This window comes from Tursiops truncatus, chromosome 16 (assembly GCF_011762595.2).
Source record: "Tursiops truncatus isolate mTurTru1 chromosome 16, mTurTru1.mat.Y, whole genome shotgun sequence".
Classification (NCBI taxonomy): domain Eukaryota; kingdom Metazoa; phylum Chordata; class Mammalia; order Artiodactyla; family Delphinidae; genus Tursiops; species Tursiops truncatus.
Window position 1 is genome coordinate 37,207,650 of NC_047049.1, and position 18,779 is coordinate 37,226,428.

The following is an 18,779-nucleotide window of genomic DNA, read 5'->3' on the forward strand; positions in this document are numbered from 1 at the left end:
AAAATGTGGTATATACACACAATGCAATATTATGTGGCCTTAAAAAAGAAGGAAACTCTGACCCCTGTTACAACATGGATGAACCTTGGAGAGAAGTGAAATAAGCCCATTACAAAAGGACAAATATTGTATGATTCCACTTATATGAGGTACCTAGAGTGGTCAAATTAATAGGGACAGAAATAGAATGGTGGTTGACAGGAGCTGGGGCAAGTGGGGAGTGAGGGATTACTTTCTAATGCCTATAGAGTTTCAATTTGGGAAGATTTTAAAAGTTCTAGTGATGGATGGTGGTGATGGTTGCAGAACAATGTGAATGTACTTAATGCCAGAGAACTGTACGCTTAAAATAGGTTTAAAAGGTACATTTTATATTATATATATTTTACCATAATAAAAAAAGCTGCTGTGCCTCTACCCAGGAGTAGTCTGCCACTCTTCCTGGGGTGTTAATATAAGAATCAGTCTTAATACTTTCAGAGAAGTCAACTCTGTCATCCCTTTCTAAAGCTGTTCTTACCACAGCACAGAGGTCAAAACAAAAATATTATCTAGGGGTGCCTTATGTTTGTATAGCACTTTATATTTGAAGAAGGCTTTTATGTATCCAAACCCATTTAATCTCCAAACCCATTTAATCCCGTGACAGCCTTATAAGGTAAGTAGTATTACACCCCTCTAATTGATGGAAGACAGTGGAGCCTAAGAGATTAAGTTGTCCAAGACCACTGGGCTATTAAGGATGCAAAGGTTCAAATAACTTATCTTCTGACTGAAGCCATTGATCTCCCAACATACAGAAATAGTTGTCAACTTACTATGAACTTTACATTTAAAATGCCAAAAGCAAAGTGCTATGCTTGTTAAACTGAATGAAGAAAAGAAAAAGAAAGATAACATCATTACGTTCTCAGGAACCAAGGAATAATGATTACACTGAGTTTACGCTCTGAATCCTATTAACATATTTGTGGCTTTTTATATAGTGCTCTAGTTCCAAGCCTTGGTCACGTTTAAACTCCAGTTGGCTATTTGTATTTTTGCACTTTAGCTTCTGAAAATACCCTTTAATTTTGGGGTTGAGGGTCTTTCCCTTAAAACTCATTGTCTTAGGTTGCAGCTGTTCAAATTTTAATTGAAATTCTCAAAAATTTTTGTCTGATTCCAATAAAAACAAGTAGCCAGGTTGTTCTCTCATTGTTATGCAAGAACTGTTTCATTTTTGGTCTTAAATTTCCTTTTTTATTGCTCTCCTTGGAGTGGATGGCTAATGTAAATGGGAGAAACCTGGCAACGCACCATCACTACCCTTAGCAATTATAGGAGCTCCCCGCTAGAACAAATGGCTGGGTCAGCCCAACCTCACGCACACAGCTGAGTTTGTTTCCCTTTGAAGACTGCCATAGATGAGTCAACTCAGAACCCCAACTCTCCTGCTTCCGAATGCTGACCCAGTAGCTTTCTCTGTCTCTGGGAAGGTTGGAAACCTCATGGAAGAGGGGTGACCTTTTTGCCACCCCTTTCTGTGAACAAGCCTCCCTGAATGTATTAACTGACAACATAGATAACACTCCCTGAGGCAGTATGCAGTAGGTTTCTCACAGTGGTGGTATTCAGTGAAAGATTCGAGATTTTGCACTCCCGTGTGGTACCAGTAAAGTAGACACTGGCAAGTTAAACACTGAAGGTTCAAAGAGAGGGTCCTCTCTTTGCCCTTTCAAGTTGTTCCAGCTACTGTGAGGTGAAAACTGGACAATCTTCTTACCATTGCATTTACAGTACAGATTCTGAAGTCAGATCTCCCACTTCATATATATTAAAATGTTTGAGAACACGCCACTTTAAAGTGCTCACAGCATTTTCTCTCAGAAGAGAGACCCAAATTCTTTTACAGTATTTTGCTGTAAAATTCATAAGCCAGAGCGCAACAGGAAAATGAAGTACTTTAACAAAAAATTAACTCACACCTATCATTTGGACAACACCAGGAGAACTTTTCCCTTGGGTATATCTGATATATTGCTTTTATTCTCATGGCTTACATTTTTTAAGCACCTCCTCTGTGCCAGAAACTGTGCTAAGCACTTCACACACATCATGTCGTTTAATCCAGACCACAGAACCGTGTGGTAGATGCTAACTTATTCTCATTCTACATACATACACACAAAGTAAAGAGGTTGAGTGGACACAGAGCAAGTAAGTGGCTTGTTCTGTGTAAAATTACTTTTTCTGTGTAAAGATGTACAAACCTACCTCAAAGAGGTTGTTGCCTTTTATAACAACCCCGAAAAGAACTTCATAATCCCAATTTAAAGAATTTTCAGTATCAGTCTTCCCAACCCCTGTCAGTAGCTTATAGATTTTAGTATTTTCTTCTTTCAGCAGGGGGGAGCACCAACTTTCATATTATAATTTCATGCGTTTCATATCTATTTTGTTTTCCCTCAACTTTTCTCTTCTGCATGATTTAAACAAAAAATAATAACAGGAAATCTTGGTTAACATTCCTTCCAAGGTTGTATTCTCTAATGCCTCAGTCACTTTGCTTTCAATGTCAAACTTTATTCAATTTTCTATATTCTACTAAAGAGTGAAAGATATGAAGCACTTGTTATTTTTCATTGTGAAAATATAGCCAAAAAAATTCAATGGCAAACAAAAAAGGAAAGTATCTCCATGTTATGAATGAAGCAGACTTTTTTTTTTAATGCTGCTTAAAAGATGAAGAACATTATGAGGTCAAGCTTGTTTTGAGAAAGGTGTTTTTTTAGGTATTTTATTCTGGCATTTATATAATTTCAACAAGATATTTTTGCAATCCATTTAACATAAAATTAAGAAGATGAACATCTACTTCGTTCTCAGAATTTAAAGCGAATATAGGCTATGTATAAGAAATGGTTCCTGGGCTTCCCTGGTGGCGCAGTGGTTGAGAATCTGCCTGCTAATGCAGGGAACATGGGTTCGAGCCCCAGTCTGGGAGGATCCCACATGCCGCGGAGCAACTAGGCCCGTGAGCCACAACTACTGAGCCTGCGCATCTGGAGCCTGTGCTCCGCATCAAGAGAGGCCGCGATAGTGAGAGGCCAGCGCACCGCGATGAAGAGTGGCCCCCGCTTGCCACAACTAGAGAAAGCCCTCGCACAGAAATGAAGACCCAACACAACAAAAATTAATTAATTAATTAATAAACTCCTACCCCTAACATAAAAAAAAAAAAGAAATGATTCCTGCCCTGATAAGCTTATGATTTAGTGGTTGAGAGAGATAAACATACCAATAAATTTAATTATACCCAAGGCAGTACATATTAGGTCATTTTACCTTCCTTCAGGTTCTTTAACAAGACCTGAAAGTGTGTTCTCTAAAACGCATCTTGAATCTGTCCTCCACATCAGTGAAGCCTGATTCTGAATTTCAGAAGTAGCCTAATTTTATGCTTCAAAGATTAGAATCTGTTTTCCCTTCATTTATTGTCTGATTATTGTGATCAACTCTTAAATCCGGATTGAAATGCTGAGAGACACTAACATGTTACCCACTTTAAGGTGTATCTTTATGTTCCTCTTACACTAGAGTCATCGGAAATCGGGCCTTCCCTTGTGATTCACACCACTGTCTCATTTGGAGTTACATACTTGGAACACAGCACTGAAGATGTGCAGGAGTTAATCTTCCAGCAGCTGGAAAATATTTTGCCTGGTTTGCCTCAGCCAGTTGCTACCAAATGCCAGAAATGGAGACATTCACAGGTAATCAGAGAATCCAGTAGTACGTGCAGTTTTCTCAATCAGACCTGACTTTACTTTTTCTCATCCTTTGACACTCGCTAGTAAAAGAAATTAACATGATCTTGGGAGCAAATATGTGTTTGCCTAATAAAGAAGTTTACATGCAGGTTTTATTATCCCGTTATTTCTCAATAAGAGATACATATAATTTTCCCCGATGTTATGTTCAAATTCTAGCATCTCAAGACTTATATACCCTGAAGATCTGGGGTTTCCTATGCAGGCAAGGCACGTTATATATCAAAATGCAGCTGTTTCTCTGGGGTTTTTCTAAATCAGTACTGTGGTTATATAGAAACCACTATAACCTCCCAAATTTTTGCAATATGTCGAATTAACCTTGTAAGTGTATTTTGCTACCACAATTTTCATTTTTATTAAGTTCCCACTTTGGTTTTGACTGCTGCCAGTAGAGCTGTTTGGGGGAGAAAGATGAATACCTGCAACAGCTAGTTGAGCTGTTTTTTAAGGGTTAGATAAACCTGCTGATCGCTCTCCTAGTTCAAACTTAAAATCTCTTTACACTAAGTCAATGTTGACTCTTTTGAAAATCTCTGCATACTCCAGCAGAAGTTTGTGAGTATTCATAGAAAAAGTCTTTTGATCTGTAAACTCAGTTGTGAAGTCATCTGGGGACAATGGAGCAAAGGACAGAAGGAGAAAAGACGCAGTGACTTGTCTATTTTTTCCTAAGATTTCTGAGCACATTGATTACCTGACTTACCAGCACTATTGATTACCAAAGCTGTGAAGCCTTTAGAAAAAGTGGTTGTGAGAAATTGCAGCAGATTTTGTTTATTTTAAAGGACTTTCCAAAATCAGAGGAAATGGTAAATTACTTCCTAAAATATTGCAGCAGGTCTATGTGTTTACCCATATCTTCTCAAGTTAAATTATACACTGAACCTTCTGGGAAAATATTTACTTAAACACATCATGGTCACTTTAAAAGACTTTACTTTTTCCTTTTAAAACAATTTTTAAAATCTCAATAGCTAATGTCTTTAAGTGATATTTAACTTAATCTTAAATTGGCCTGAAAAAGAATACAAAGAAATAATCTTGTTGATATAATTTGAAGGTAGATATATTACACAGCAAGTCACTTCGCAATTTATATACATTCTTTTAGAAGAAATGATAGTTTCTGAGTTTCTTCTTGTGACTTCCTCAAAATAATTTAATAAACTGAAAAGATGGGTTAAAATCTACTTATTTCCTAAAATTTAATGTGTTAGTAGAAATAGATTTGACTTGCCCACAAAATGACTTAGTCAAAGTTGTGCAATATCACAAAATTTAATTAAAAAAATCTTTGAACACAAAGTACATCCAAACTCTAACAATGATTTTTATTACAATTTGGATGTTCTCCCTTGAAATTATCCCAGTACATTTAAAGTCATGAAATCTACATTGGCTGCAAAGCCTGAAAGGGAATAAGATGTCATTCAAATTTAGAGGTTTGTATTTTCCACTATTCATAGTACCTTGACCAACATTCTACAGAACATAACGTCATTATAGCAGAGATCTTACCTACATTGTTCAATAGAGAGAGTGAGAGAGAGAGATCTCCCATATCACCTTAGGAGAAAGGCTAATTAGTGGCAGGTCCAGAGACTTAATAACATTTAGCTAGTTAGTGTTCAGTTATTATTCCTAAGAGAACGCTTCTCCAATGTTTTTAAAAGGTTCATCTTAACCCTTGAAATTTAACATAAATGTCAATTCACCCTTTTCCGTTGCCATCCCAGGACACAAGCTCTACCTGAAATGAATTCATGAATGTTTGTGTATAAATATGGTCTAATATAGTGCTTAAACTGAAGAGAAGAATGGTGTAGAAAGAGGGACAAAAAAGAAAGAACAGCCAACTGATTTTGAAGTTTCCCTCATCTCTGATTCCCCTTGCAGGAGAATCCTGCCCTTTATTTCTTCCAGCCTGGGTCTCACCCTTCATTCCTTTTCCTCCTTCCTCTGTCCTGCTTCACCCATACCTTCTCCTGTTCTTCCCTCTCCACCCGCTTCCCTCCCTTCTTTCTCACTGACAAACAAGTGATACAGCCCTTCAAACCCTCATTTTATAAAATCCTAGATAGACTACAGGACTGGGGTCCCTGCCTCAGGAAGCAGTGGGTGGTATGGATTCCCTATCCCAGGCCTCTCAGGCTGGACTCCCCATCTCCATGCATTTTATTTTTCTCTTCTTTTGTATCGCCTACCCTGCATCCTGGCACTCAGTGACCGTGGAGGGTAGGGAAGAAAAAAAGGAAGAGAGATCACAATGGTGAACACCCACATTGCATAGTGCAACAGGCCTGGAGCTGGGCGATTCAAAGATGTGATCTCATTTAACATCAAAAGTAGCCTTATGAGGTTGCTATTTTTAACCCACTACAGCGATGAGAAAAAACAAAGCCTCAAGAACATGAAATAAATTCCCTAAGGTCCCATGGCTAGTAATGATAAAACTAGTCTACCTGCCTCTCAGGTCCTTCCCTCCTCTTCACTGACCCTCTGTTTTGAATGGCTGCTGTAACAAATTACTGCAAGTTTGGAAGCTTAAAACAACACAAATTTATTATCGTACAGTTCTGGAGGTCAGAGGTTCAAGATAGGTCTCAGTGAGACCCTCAATGAGGGTCTCAGCTAAAATCAAAGTGTCGGCAGGGCTGTGTTTCTTTCTGTAGGCTCTAAGAGAGAATCCATTTTCTGGCCATTTACATCTTCTAGAAGCTGCCCCCAATCTTTGGCTTGAGACTCCTTCCTCCATCTTTAAAGTCAGCAACAGCAGGTCAAGTCCTTCTCATATTGCATCACTCTGACCTTTTCTCCTGCCTCAGTCTTCCTTAAAGGACCCTTGTGATTACATGGGACCCACCTGCATAATCTAGGACACTCTCCTCATCTCAGGGTCCAGTGACTGGCAACATTAATTCCAGCTGTATCCTTAACTCTTTCTTGAGATTTAACACTTACAAGTTCTAGGGGTTAGGATGTAGACATCTTGGTGGGGGGAGCCTTATTTCTGCGTCGCACACCCTTCTTTCCCCCAGAATTCTTTGGTAGATTCCTTTATGAGGCAGTATCTCCCACTCCTCTCATAAAACCTCTGGGGAGAGCACCAGCCCTTTCAAGCTTTCAGAGCAGCCACTTTAGGAACCGGCTGCTCTCTGAAAGAGGTAAGGGAGTACTTTGTGGGGGGGCAGTTTTCTGTTTCCCTGATGATGCTCTTTGTGCCTTCTGCTGCCTCTAATGTCATATATCCACAGTGGCAGCAGGGGGGTGAAACACGGTTGTTCATTTATTCATTTGGTTAGTCGTTTATTCCATAAGCATTTAACGAATGCCTAGGACATGTCTAATACTCTGCCCATGGAATCCTAGAGACTAATCTTTGCTGAAAGCCTTCTCCTAAGACACTAAGTCAAATTTTTTGTCTTGAGTAGGATAACGCTGCTTTTTTGTGGGTGCTGCTTTTAAGGAAAGAGGCAGATCAAGAAAGAAGGCGTGTTTGAAAGACTTGGGAGCTGCTCTGTGCCTCCCATTTGGGGTTTGAATAAAACACTTGAGTAGGTGGTTCAAACAAACATAACAAACATTTTTTTCATGATTCTCAGTTCCTCCCTTTTGCAGATATTTGCCTTCCATTATTTAAATGTTTATCCAGTTAATATAACTTGATGCCTAGGCTGTGATGCATTGAATTAAGATTTCTGTAACAAGTATGATATAGTAATCCATTCAGCAGAAGAGTAATAACTGATAACACCTTTCCATGTACATTGACAGGGGACACTTAATCAGTTTGATAACCCTAATACTCTCACCATTATTATTCGCTATGCCTTCCTTTGTTTCAAGTCTATCATGATGCCTTTCCCAAACTATAATAAATGTATGATTTGCTTGCGAGTTTAATGCTGATTTTCCCCCATCTTTCTGTAGTTCCTGAAAATTTCAGTGGCTTTTTCTCTCACTTAGCACATTCATGGATTACTTTATTTTTAAAAAATCACTGAATCTATTTCAAATACCAAGGAGATCAAGAGAGGAGTTTGATGGGGGGAGGAGAGTCAGGTGGTAAATGAATACCTTGGTATCTTTGGCAAAAATAAATGGATTTGGATTAGACTATTAAGCTTCTGCTGTAAAGTTAGAAATTAGTTATCTTCTACAGTTACGTTCTTTTCACTTGGTCTTTTGCCCTGAGACTGTACTTTCTCTCTCCTCAATGGCAGTCCTTTTATATTCTTTAAGGAGAAGGATGATGAACTCTTTAAGAATCTGATCAAAGCTATGAATATGAAGATGCTCATCCTTTCAAAATATACATGTACACATAAACACAAAATTGCATCTAATTATGAAAATTTATCAATATAAGCAACCTAAAAGTCCTCCCATGAATCCAGCATTAAGGACACCTGCTGTAAATGTTATACTCCTATAACCCAAACAAACCAAGAACCCCTCATTAGCCCAGTCTTGTGTTGTAGTCTAAGAGACAAAATTCAACAACCAAAAGGAACGTAAAGTAATTCTCATCTTTACTAGTATCTTTTATAGAACTTTAAAGAATATCCAAAATTCATCATCCTTAGCAGTACTTTTTGAAGTTTCTCTTCTCATTCCTTATATATCCCGCTTCTAGAAGCTCCCTCAAATCTTTCTGCACCCTCAACTCTAGTTTTCCACAGAGTTTTCCCTGATAATCAGCGATGCAGGCTTATCTCTTTTTTTCTTTCCTCTCTTCAGCCTCCCATTCACATTCCTCATTTTTGACTCTATCTCTTTTTTCCCCCCCTTAGATAAGTAAATCCTTTTCAATGCACATTCCCCATTTTGGCTTCCTCAGGTCTTCCCCAGTTGATTACCTTGGTTGACATAGTACTGCCCAGGAGTCAGAAGGAAGAAAAGAGAAAAGAGGAAATGTGCAACAGCTTAAGGCCAGAATTTTCTTTAGAGGTTTGTGTTTGGTGTCTGCAGGGGGATGTGTACACAGAAAAGCCTGAGGTCACCCACATACTTACATTATTCCCTCATGAGATTAATTTCTGGCCGGTAGCTGTGTCTGATTTCAGCATTGGAAGATCAGGTGGTAATTGATATTGCCATTTTTTTCCTTTTCTTTCTTATGTATTTTCTATTTTATCCTCATTTTCTTCTCTTAGGCAGGTTGAAACTGAAAAGCAGGGACTGACTGATTGTATGAATATACCAAAATTATGAATCCAAATGATTGCCCCCTTCAACATAGTCAGTCACCCTAATAAGCCACACCCTTATTTTAACAAGATCAGGCATCTCTTTCAGAGCCAGACACTTATTCCTCAGCATGTAATCAGTTGAATCATGTCTTTGAAAGCTGAGCTTGAATTTAATGTTTTAGAAACAACCGAAGTCATTTGGACTTAAATCTTTTTAATAAACGGATGACCCATCTTGACAATTTTCTTAAATGTTTTTATAGAACTAAAGAAATATAGCTCTTTGTATTTAATCTGTTTTAATGTGTCTAGTAAGCTGATTCTAAAAGCTGCTACCCCTAAAAGACATTCGCCAGTGCATCACAGATTTAACCATAAGGCCTTCTAGGATAAGTGCTCTGAAAGACAATAATCAGTTGTGTTTATCAGTTAAATACATTAGATGTTTTGTTTTGTAATTTATTTCTAGGATAAAATCATGCTCTTTTGGTCATTCTGCCACTAAGACTTTTCTCCCATATTTGTGTCTTGTAATTCCTGGATTTTTGATAACGTGGTGTGATTATGATCTTGGACTTTGGAGTCAGACAGACAGTCAAACCTCAGCTCTCCCTGTGCCTTTGAGCAAGCTAGACTGTAACTCTAAGCCTCAGGGCCCCATCTGTAAATGGTACAACTGAACCTCCCTCATAGGGTTGTGGTCAGAATAAAAGGAGAGAACACAGTAGAAAAACTAGCACAAAGCAAGTTACTACAAAACTAGCACGAAGCAAATTCTCAATTAATATTATTAAACAGGGGTAGCAAGAGGAGGAGGAGAGGAGTGATTCCATGGTTATTTCTTAGTAGATGAGCTCTGTGTGTCTCCTGCTCTCTTTTCTGGTACCTCTCTTCATGCCCACATGCTGTCCTACTTTTTTATTTTTTCTTACTCTCTTCTCTTTTCAGAGTCTCTGTCTTTTCTTTGTTTCACATACACAAATAGTTCTGGACAAGGATATTTCAGAAGGACTGACTCAATGCCAGGGGCTGTGACACTAAGTCATACCATAGGGACTGTTAACATCAGACAAGATGAGATAAAAGTGGTGTATCCCTGTAGACACAGGGACAAGGAACTCTTGTCAGTTTTTTTCAGCTTATAGATTCTCAGCTTCTTGCCATTCATTCCGAAACTGTCTTGTATGGTAATTTAACACAATTTATGACATGGGTCAAAATTTCCTGGCATGAAATTATGGCCACAAGAGCATTCTTGCCTATGTGCTGTAAGTTTATGGTAATATGGAGAGCCAAAACAGGCCCTTTGGGATCTATGGACTATGGCATGACCCAATCTACCAAGAGCAGGAAATCTAACAGGTGTCAGTCCTGAGCATTCCTTTGAGTAATCTCTCACCTCTTTCTCACTGGCACAGAACTAGCCAGTTGCTTCACTTTATTCTGAGGTAACTACATATGCATGAGATCATCAGCTGAGAAATTCTGATCATTGAATTAGGGATGTTCAGTCACAGTTTAATTGAAGTTTATGGGCAGATATTTCCCCTTTTCATAAAATTCCATATTATATGAGCTAGTCAACGCTTTAACACATATGAATTTAATTAAATCATTTTTTTTCAAGTACTCATGACAGGAACTTACCCTGCCACGTAGTCAGCATCACACTTTTTCAAAAAAGCTATTTTGAATAGCATTACTTTACAGAAAACTTTAAAAAGGAGTCTGTGTCATTTTTCCTGTATAAATGCAAAAATATATTCATCTGTGCCCAGTATTACTACTGAAAACTGGATGATGGATGTTATTATATGGGTGTGGACAACCTAAAAGAAATAGGCCCTTTCCCATAAAGGGAAGTCCACTTGGTCTGTTTAGAGTAGACATCAGTATTATGCTCTAAAACTAACAAGCTGAACTAAAAAGTTCAGTTAACAAATGCTATTTATACCAACATTAGAAATTAATAATATATATTCATCTTTTCATTTAGCATACATTTATTGAGTTCCTACTATGTGCCAGACATTATACTGGATTCTAAAGACTCAAAGACAGCTCCCTTCATTCAAGGACCTTCCCATATAATCAATAAGGCTGACCAATAAGCAGGTAATCATGATATGGTACAGTTTGTTTTAAGAAAGGGATACACAATGGACTGTGTGCACACAGAGCGGATTTGAGGAGAAAGTGGTAATAAATAGCTTCCTAAACGAACATGTTATTTGAGCTAAATCCTACAAGATTAAGTCAGAGGGGCAAAGGGAATGATGTTGGAATGATGTTCTAACATTGTGTACACTTTCCCAGAGGCAGGAGAGTGCAAGATACATTCTTGTTTTTCATCTTGATCTTGCCATCATCTGTTATAGCATTCATATAAACCATGACAATCTACATCATCATTTTATTAGACAGTGTATATGCATAATCATTCCCTCTCTCTCTCTCTCTCTCTCTCTCAAAAATGCCATTTATTAATCCCCTACTCTGTGTAGCTCACTAGGCTCTGTATGTAACTCGCTTCATCTCTACCCTGTGAAGGTTTATACTTCTTCCCCATTGCATAGGTCAGAAAGTTGGGGAGTTGAGAGCTCAGTGCCTTGTGTGAGGTTCTTCCACTAGGACGTGGCAAATATGTAATTCAAACACAGGTCTATTTAAAATCTAGTGTTTTTAAACACTCACTCTACTGATGGTAATTGAGATCTGGCTTTCCTCCAATTATGACACATTCTTCTACCATCATTCTGTTGGCTGCTGTCAGTTAGAAATAATAATTAACGTTTATACTCTGATTTTAGAAAGTACTTTTATACTTGTTTTCATTTGATCCTCACAACAATTCTGACAGATCAGGAAGCATCTTTGTTTAAATGAGGAAACTAAGGTTCAAATTGACTGGTGTGCCTAACATGACGCAGTGAGTGAGCAGCAAAATAGAAGCTGAATATGTTACTTTTACATTCAAAAGTCCAAGTTTCACACTGTATACAAAAATTAACTAAAAATGGATCATAGACCTAAATATAATACCTTAAACTATAAAACTTCTAGATGAAAACATAGGAGAAAATCTTTACAATCTTTGGTTTGGCAAACATTTCTTAGATAGCATGCAAAAAGCACAAGCCATAAAAGAATAAATTGATAGGGCTTCCCTGGTGGCGCAGTGGTTGAGAGTCTGCCTGCCGATGCAGGGGGCACGGGTTCGTGCCCCGGTCCTGGAAGATCCCACATGCCGCGGAGCGGCTAGGCCCGTGAGCCATGGCCTCTGAGCCTGCACGTCCGGAGCCTGTGCTCCGCAACGGGAGAGGCCGCAACAGTGAGAGGCCCACATACCGCAAAAAAATAATAATAATAAATAAATAAACAAATTGATAAATAGGGCTTGATCAAAATTTTAAAAATGTTTTTGAAAGGCAGTGTTAAGAAAATGAAAAGACAAGCCATAGACTTGGAAAAACATATATCTGATAAAAGACTGGTATCCAGAATATATAAAGAACACTCACAAATCAGTAATAAGAAAACAAATGGCCCAATCATTTAAAACTGGGCAAAAGATTTGAAAGAGCACTTCACAAAGGATAGGTGTGAATTTAACCATGGAGGTGTAAGAGTTCTACAATGAAACCACAAAACATTGCTGAAAGAAATTAAAGAAGACTTAAATAAATAAATAAAAGTTATCTCATGTTCATAGATCGCAAGACTTAATATTTTTATGATGACAATATTATCCAAAGTGACCTACAGATTTATTACAGTGTCTATCAAAATCCCAATGGCCTTTGCAGAAATGGAAAAGCTAATCCAAAAATTCACATGGAATTGCAAGGGACCCCAAATAGCCAAAACAATCTTGAAAAAGAATAAAGTTGGAGGAGTTACATTTTCTGATTTCCAAACTTACTGCAAAGCTACCATAATCAAAACAGTGTGGTAATGACATAAGAATAGACATATAGATCATGGAATAGAATCAAGAGCCCAGAAATAAACCCATACCTGTGGTGAGTTGATTTCTGACAAGGTTCCCCAAAACATTCAATGGAAAAGGAATAGTCTCTTCAACATATAGTGCTGGAACAACAGGATATCCATATACAAAAGAATGAAGTTGGACCCTTACCTTACACCACATGCAAAAATTCACCTAAAATGGATTGAAAACATAAATATGTGAACTAAAATCACAAAAATCCTAGAAGACAACATAGGTGGTAAATCTTTATGACCTTGTATTCAGCAGTGGTTTCTTAAATATAAAACCAAAAGCATAAGTAACAAGAAAAAAAAGTAGGTAATGTGGACTTCATCAAAATTCAAACCTTGTGTGCACAGAAGAATTAGCAAGGAAGTGAAAAAACAACCCTAGAATAGGAGAAAATATTTGTGAATCACTTGTCTGATATGGGTCTACTATTCAGAATATATTAAGAACTCTTATAAATCAATAGCAAAAAGCCAAACCGTTCAATTTAAAACTGGGCAAAGGACTTGAATAGACATTTCTCCAAAGAAGATACAAATGGTCAACAAGCACATGAAAAGATGCCCACATCATTAGTCATTAACGAAACACAAACTAAAACCAAATGAGATACCATTTCACAACCACTAAGATGGCTATAATTTTTTTAAAAAACGAAAAATAAGTACTGGTAAGGATATAGAGAAATTGGAATGCTCATACCTTGCTGATGGGAATATAAAATGGTTTAGCCACTGTGGAAAACAGTTTGGCAGTTCCTCAATAAAACAAACATAGAATTACAGTATGATCAATCTATTCCAATACTCGGTATAAACCCAAAAGAATTGAAAACATGTGTTCACATAAAACTGTATACACAAATGTTCACAACAGCATGATTCACAATAGCCAAAGGTAGAAACAAGCCAACTGATGAATGGGTGAATATAATGTGGTATACTCATAAGATGGAATACCATTCAGCCATAAAAAGCAATGAAGTTGGTACATGCTACAGAATGGGTGAACCTTGAAAATGTTACGCTAAGTGAAAGAAACCAGACACAAAGGCCTCATCTTGAATGATTCCATTTATGTGAAATATCCAGAAAAAGCACATTCATAGAGACAGAAAATAAATGTTTGCCAGTGACTACTAGTGATAAATTTCATGTTACGTGTATTTTACCATCCACAAAAAAAAAGAAGAGATGTGGATGGCAAGCAAGCACACAAAAATATGCTGAACATCATTGGTCCTTGGGGAAACGCAAATTAAAATGACAATGAGATACCATGGCACACCTACTAGAATGGCTCAGATCAAAAATTCATCCCCAAATGCTGGCGGGGATGTGGAGCAACTGGAATTCTCACGTATCACCGTGGGAGTGCAGCAGGGCATGGCCCCTTAGGAAAAGAGTTTCACAGTGTCTTACGAAGTTAAATATACACTTACCATATGACCCAGCAACCCCACTCCTAGGAATTTACCCAAGAGAAATGAAGTCATATATCCACATCAAAACTATATGTGAATGTTTGTAGCAGCTGTATTAATAATAGGCAAAAACTAGAAATATCTCAAATATTAATTACCTGGTAATGGTCAAAACTGTTGCACATCCATAAATGCAAAACTATACTGTAATAAAATGGAACAAACTGATAATATTTGTAATAAACATGAGTAAATCTCAGAAGCATTATCTACGTGAAAGAATCCAGACTCATAGGCTACATACTGTATTATTCTATTTGTATGACTTTCTGGAATAGGCAAAACTGTAGGGACAAAACACTCATGCCAGGGGCTGTGATTGGGTGAATGGGGTTAACTAAAAAAAGAGGCACAAGGGAATTTGGGGGAGGCTGATGAGAACGTTCTCTATATTGTTTTATAGTGGTAGTTACACAGCTGTGTACGTTGTCAAAATTTACAGAACAGTACACATAAAAAAGAGTGAATTTTACTGTATGTAAATTATACCTCAATTAATCTGACTTTAAAAACCACTTGTTTTTTTAACCTCCACTATTGTCTGAGGAGCACAAGCACTGACCCTTTTATTTTCACAGTATTCAAAGTAGAAAGAAGGTTGTTTCTAGACCTGAAGATCAAAATGGCTGCAGTCTTTTTGCCATAATTTCAGAACCCAACCAAAAAGCTATTGGGTCTGTTCAACATGAATGAGGACCAGAAAGAAATAATGGCCATGCTTCTGGGTTGTCAAGAAGAAGGGAAAGGGAGTGGGAGAAGGGATGAAGAAGGATTGAATTAGTGGGAAATTAAGCAGCTATTAACTTAAGTGGGGGAGAAGCAGTGATTAGACTCAGCTGAGTAGGAAAGATGATTTTTTTTTTTTTTTTTTTTTTTTTTTAAGTTTCTCTCTCGACTCAAAATATAAAGCATTTTTGGCCCTCTACATCCTTGGAGCCCAAGCAATTGGATCCTTTGAGAGATTGTGATGCAACATTTATATTTAGATGAAAACAAAAGGATTCAAGTCTGTTAAATCACCTTGTAAGTAGGAACTGGTTTTTGTATCCTCACACCTTATACAGTACTCGGCAGCTACCAGGAGCACAACAAATATTTGAAGAGTTAATGAATGAATATACTAAAACTTGCTGAAGGACAGAACGACTTTCTATTAAATTAAAAACTTTAAAGGGAAATGTAATACGACTGTTGTTTTGTCCATTATTACTGCCACAGTACTATAGAGAAAACAGTATCTCATTCTTTATTGTGTGCTTGTTCTGAATAAGTCATCAAAGTAGACTGCTCCAGTGTTTTCAGGACTTTAAAAGACAGAATAGGTCTAAAAGAATTCAATGTAGACATCACCAATTGAATATACAGTTTCAGCAAACTCTGTCCTTTGCAGTTCGAGCCCGCTGAAGCTGCTACATGGATCATAGAATTGATTCGTGGCACATTCTGCCCGCATCTACCCAATGTTTTATTAAAATAGAATAGACAAATACCAATAAAGAGAAAAGCTACGCTGAGAATTGACCAAACCACATCACTTTCTTCACACCTAGGGTATTGCAACCAATAGTAATTTTACAGCAGCTCTCTGTGTACCAGATACAGAGCTCTGTAGCCAGAAGCCCAAAATACAAGCAAACCTTTCCCTAAAGCACAACAAAGAAACGGGTTTATGAAATCACCGTTAAATATAATAGAACACTGGAGAGATGAGTAAAACAGAGGCAAGATAAGATGATGCACATAACACATAAGAACCAATTTAAAATGTACCATCTCTGCAGGAAATCAACCATGCGTTGATAAAGCTCTTTATGAATTTAAGTACTATAACATAATATAGGATTGAGAGCCTCAAACACGAGTGACCAAAAGAGGTACAATACTTTTTAAGGAAATATACCTAAAAATAGATTAAATGGTATCATCAGCACCCTGAATGTATCATTATTATCCCAGTTCTGAGTATCACTTATCTTCAGTAATATGCGGTATATGGTTAAGAAATAATCCTTATCAACACTTTTCTTAAGAATGTAACAAATATATTCCATATGTCTGTGATTTCTGGCTGTGCCACAAAAATCTGCACATGGGCAGTTGACTCTTCTAAGAAAGAATTTTTAAAAGATAAAATAATTAGACATAAATTGGCTAGGTCATCCAGAAAAATTGTGTTTTTTATCCTTTGTCACACCTGTAGCTTTCAAGAATGTATTTACCATCTCTGAGGGAAAAAGTTATTTAAAGGATTATTTAGACTTTATGTCTGTGCAGGCTCAGCGCAGTTTAGCTATAATCTGTGGAAATAGCATAGACTGTGTCACCATGGTCTCCATCTTTTGAAATAAAGGCAGACATCTGTATATCCCTTTATACACATGCATAGGCATTCACACATACGCACTCATCTAGTTCTATTTTATACCCCTTTCAAGGTACTCTTTATACAATGGCATTTTATGAGATGAGGGTGAATTTTCTGGGTATGAAACCATCTTTACTACCTATCTGAAGTTCAGACTGATTCAAATATTCCTAGTGCCTTTGCCTGGACTCCACAAAACGTGAGCTAGAGATAGAGAATTCAGCTTTCCAGGAGTGATGACGTAAGTGTCAGCGCAAGGATTATGGACACCAGAAGAGTTGTTTCCTGGACAATGAAGTTGCTCAAGAAAGGAGTTAGAATGGTGAGGTGTGATGACACAGAAGGAAAAAGAAAAATTCAGAGACAGAGAAACCAAGGGAAGTTATTTTCATAGAGAAAAAAATTCCACCACATTTAAAGACCACTTGAACACTGAGAATTTAAAGCTTTCAAAAGTTTGAATTAGTTTTTTGCTCGCCCGTGTACATACATCCTTTGAGCAAACATTTATTCGATACCAACCATGTACAATGGAGATGTAAATGGAGATGCTGGAAATACAAGAATGAATAAAACACAGTTCCCATAGCTTTCTATTTCTGAGGACTCAAAAGGCTTTTGAAAATCAAATATGTCTTACCAAGTTGTAATTTGGTGAGTTAAATGTAGAGGAATCAACGACATCTTACTGCCTTTTCATCAAACTCCAGAGGGACCTTAAAAAAAATAAGAGAAAGAGATAGACACATTACATTTTTAATTTGGCCAATAGAAAACATTTTGTACTGTTAAAAAAAATCTGTATTCAACTTTCATTTCTCATATCTCCCTTTCCTGTATCACAGAAATTTACTTAGGGGTCAGTAGTATTTTTCACTATTGACACCACACTACGGTCTCATCTTTTTCAGAGTGCCTGGACTAGTTCCCCATCTATAGATATGTAAACAAACATTTCCATTGACATCAGCATAAGTTATGGTCTCTCCTTCATTTATTTACATTTCTCCCTGTTTTTGTAAACAGGCATATATAGATGCTTATAATCAATGCCTTGGGAACACGGTAAGAATGGGAAGACGTAAACAGAGAATCAATACAAACCACATTTACCTTCTAGGTACTTGCAATTTGGAGGTAGGTATGTATTCCACATTTGATTAAGTCTTTTTCCCCCATTCCTATTTTTCTCCACACCTTTTATGATTACTACCTGAAAATTTCACTTCAGGTAAACAAACAAAATGTTTTACCCCAGATTCTAGGTCTATCTAGATTAATATTTGTATAAAAGGGAGGTTGTGCAAGTTTCTGGGAAATAAGTTTTGCACAAGATTTTATTCCATTTTTTAAAATTACTCATCCACTCACCAAGTCCAAACTTAGGTTGTCCAGTGTTACCTGAGATTACTGATAGTTTTTCAAAGCCGACCTTTGCTTCTCCCCAACCCCTCTTTTATGGGCAACATTCCTCAGGCTGACAGAGCCTCTGCTCTGAGCCACATCAGGCACCTCACCCCAGAGCAGTGGTTCCAAGCGTGTTTACTTCATGGACTAGTAAAATCCCTCTAACTATTTGGGAACCTATATAATATTGCTATCTTTTTATTCTGCAGTTAAGAATTTAAAAAGTAAAACACAGCTACAAGAATTTAATGCAAAGAATAACCCACCCAAAAATATGTAGTAAAGATATCACCTCATAACAATTTATAAATAGAATACATTTTGCTCTATTAAAAAGTTCATAATTCTTATTTTTTCTCTTCTTGCCATAGATTGACTTTTGGGAACCACTACCTTTGAGATTTGCATAGGGGCTCTAAAAGAATAAGTTAACCAAATATTCAATTTCTGCTGTTTATGTACTATGGCATGGGTTCAGGTTTACACTGGCAGCAGAGTAGAGGAAGTGAGGAAA

The 18,779-nt window shown here is 37.3% G+C and overlaps 1 protein-coding gene and 1 long non-coding RNA gene across 3 annotated transcripts in view; one reads left to right on the plus strand and one right to left on the minus strand.

The window, feature by feature from the left end:
• RNLS (renalase, FAD dependent amine oxidase) overlaps positions 1–18,779 on the plus strand; it is a 279,164-nt gene that overhangs the window by 248,412 nt on the left and 11,973 nt on the right. For both annotated transcript variants that reach the window (XM_019938958.3, XM_019939047.3), the window contains exon 6: positions 3,580–3,755. In XM_019938958.3, coding sequence (XP_019794517.1) covers positions 3,580–3,755 — 176 coding nt within the window. The remainder of the gene's footprint in view (positions 1–3,579; positions 3,756–18,779) is intronic.
• The window catches only part of LOC117308482 (uncharacterized), a 431,073-nt gene that overhangs the window by 211,112 nt on the left and 201,182 nt on the right, over positions 1–18,779 (minus strand). The window contains exon 4 of the long non-coding RNA XR_004522492.2: positions 17,499–17,574. This is a non-coding gene — a long non-coding RNA (uncharacterized lncRNA). The remainder of the gene's footprint in view (positions 1–17,498; positions 17,575–18,779) is intronic.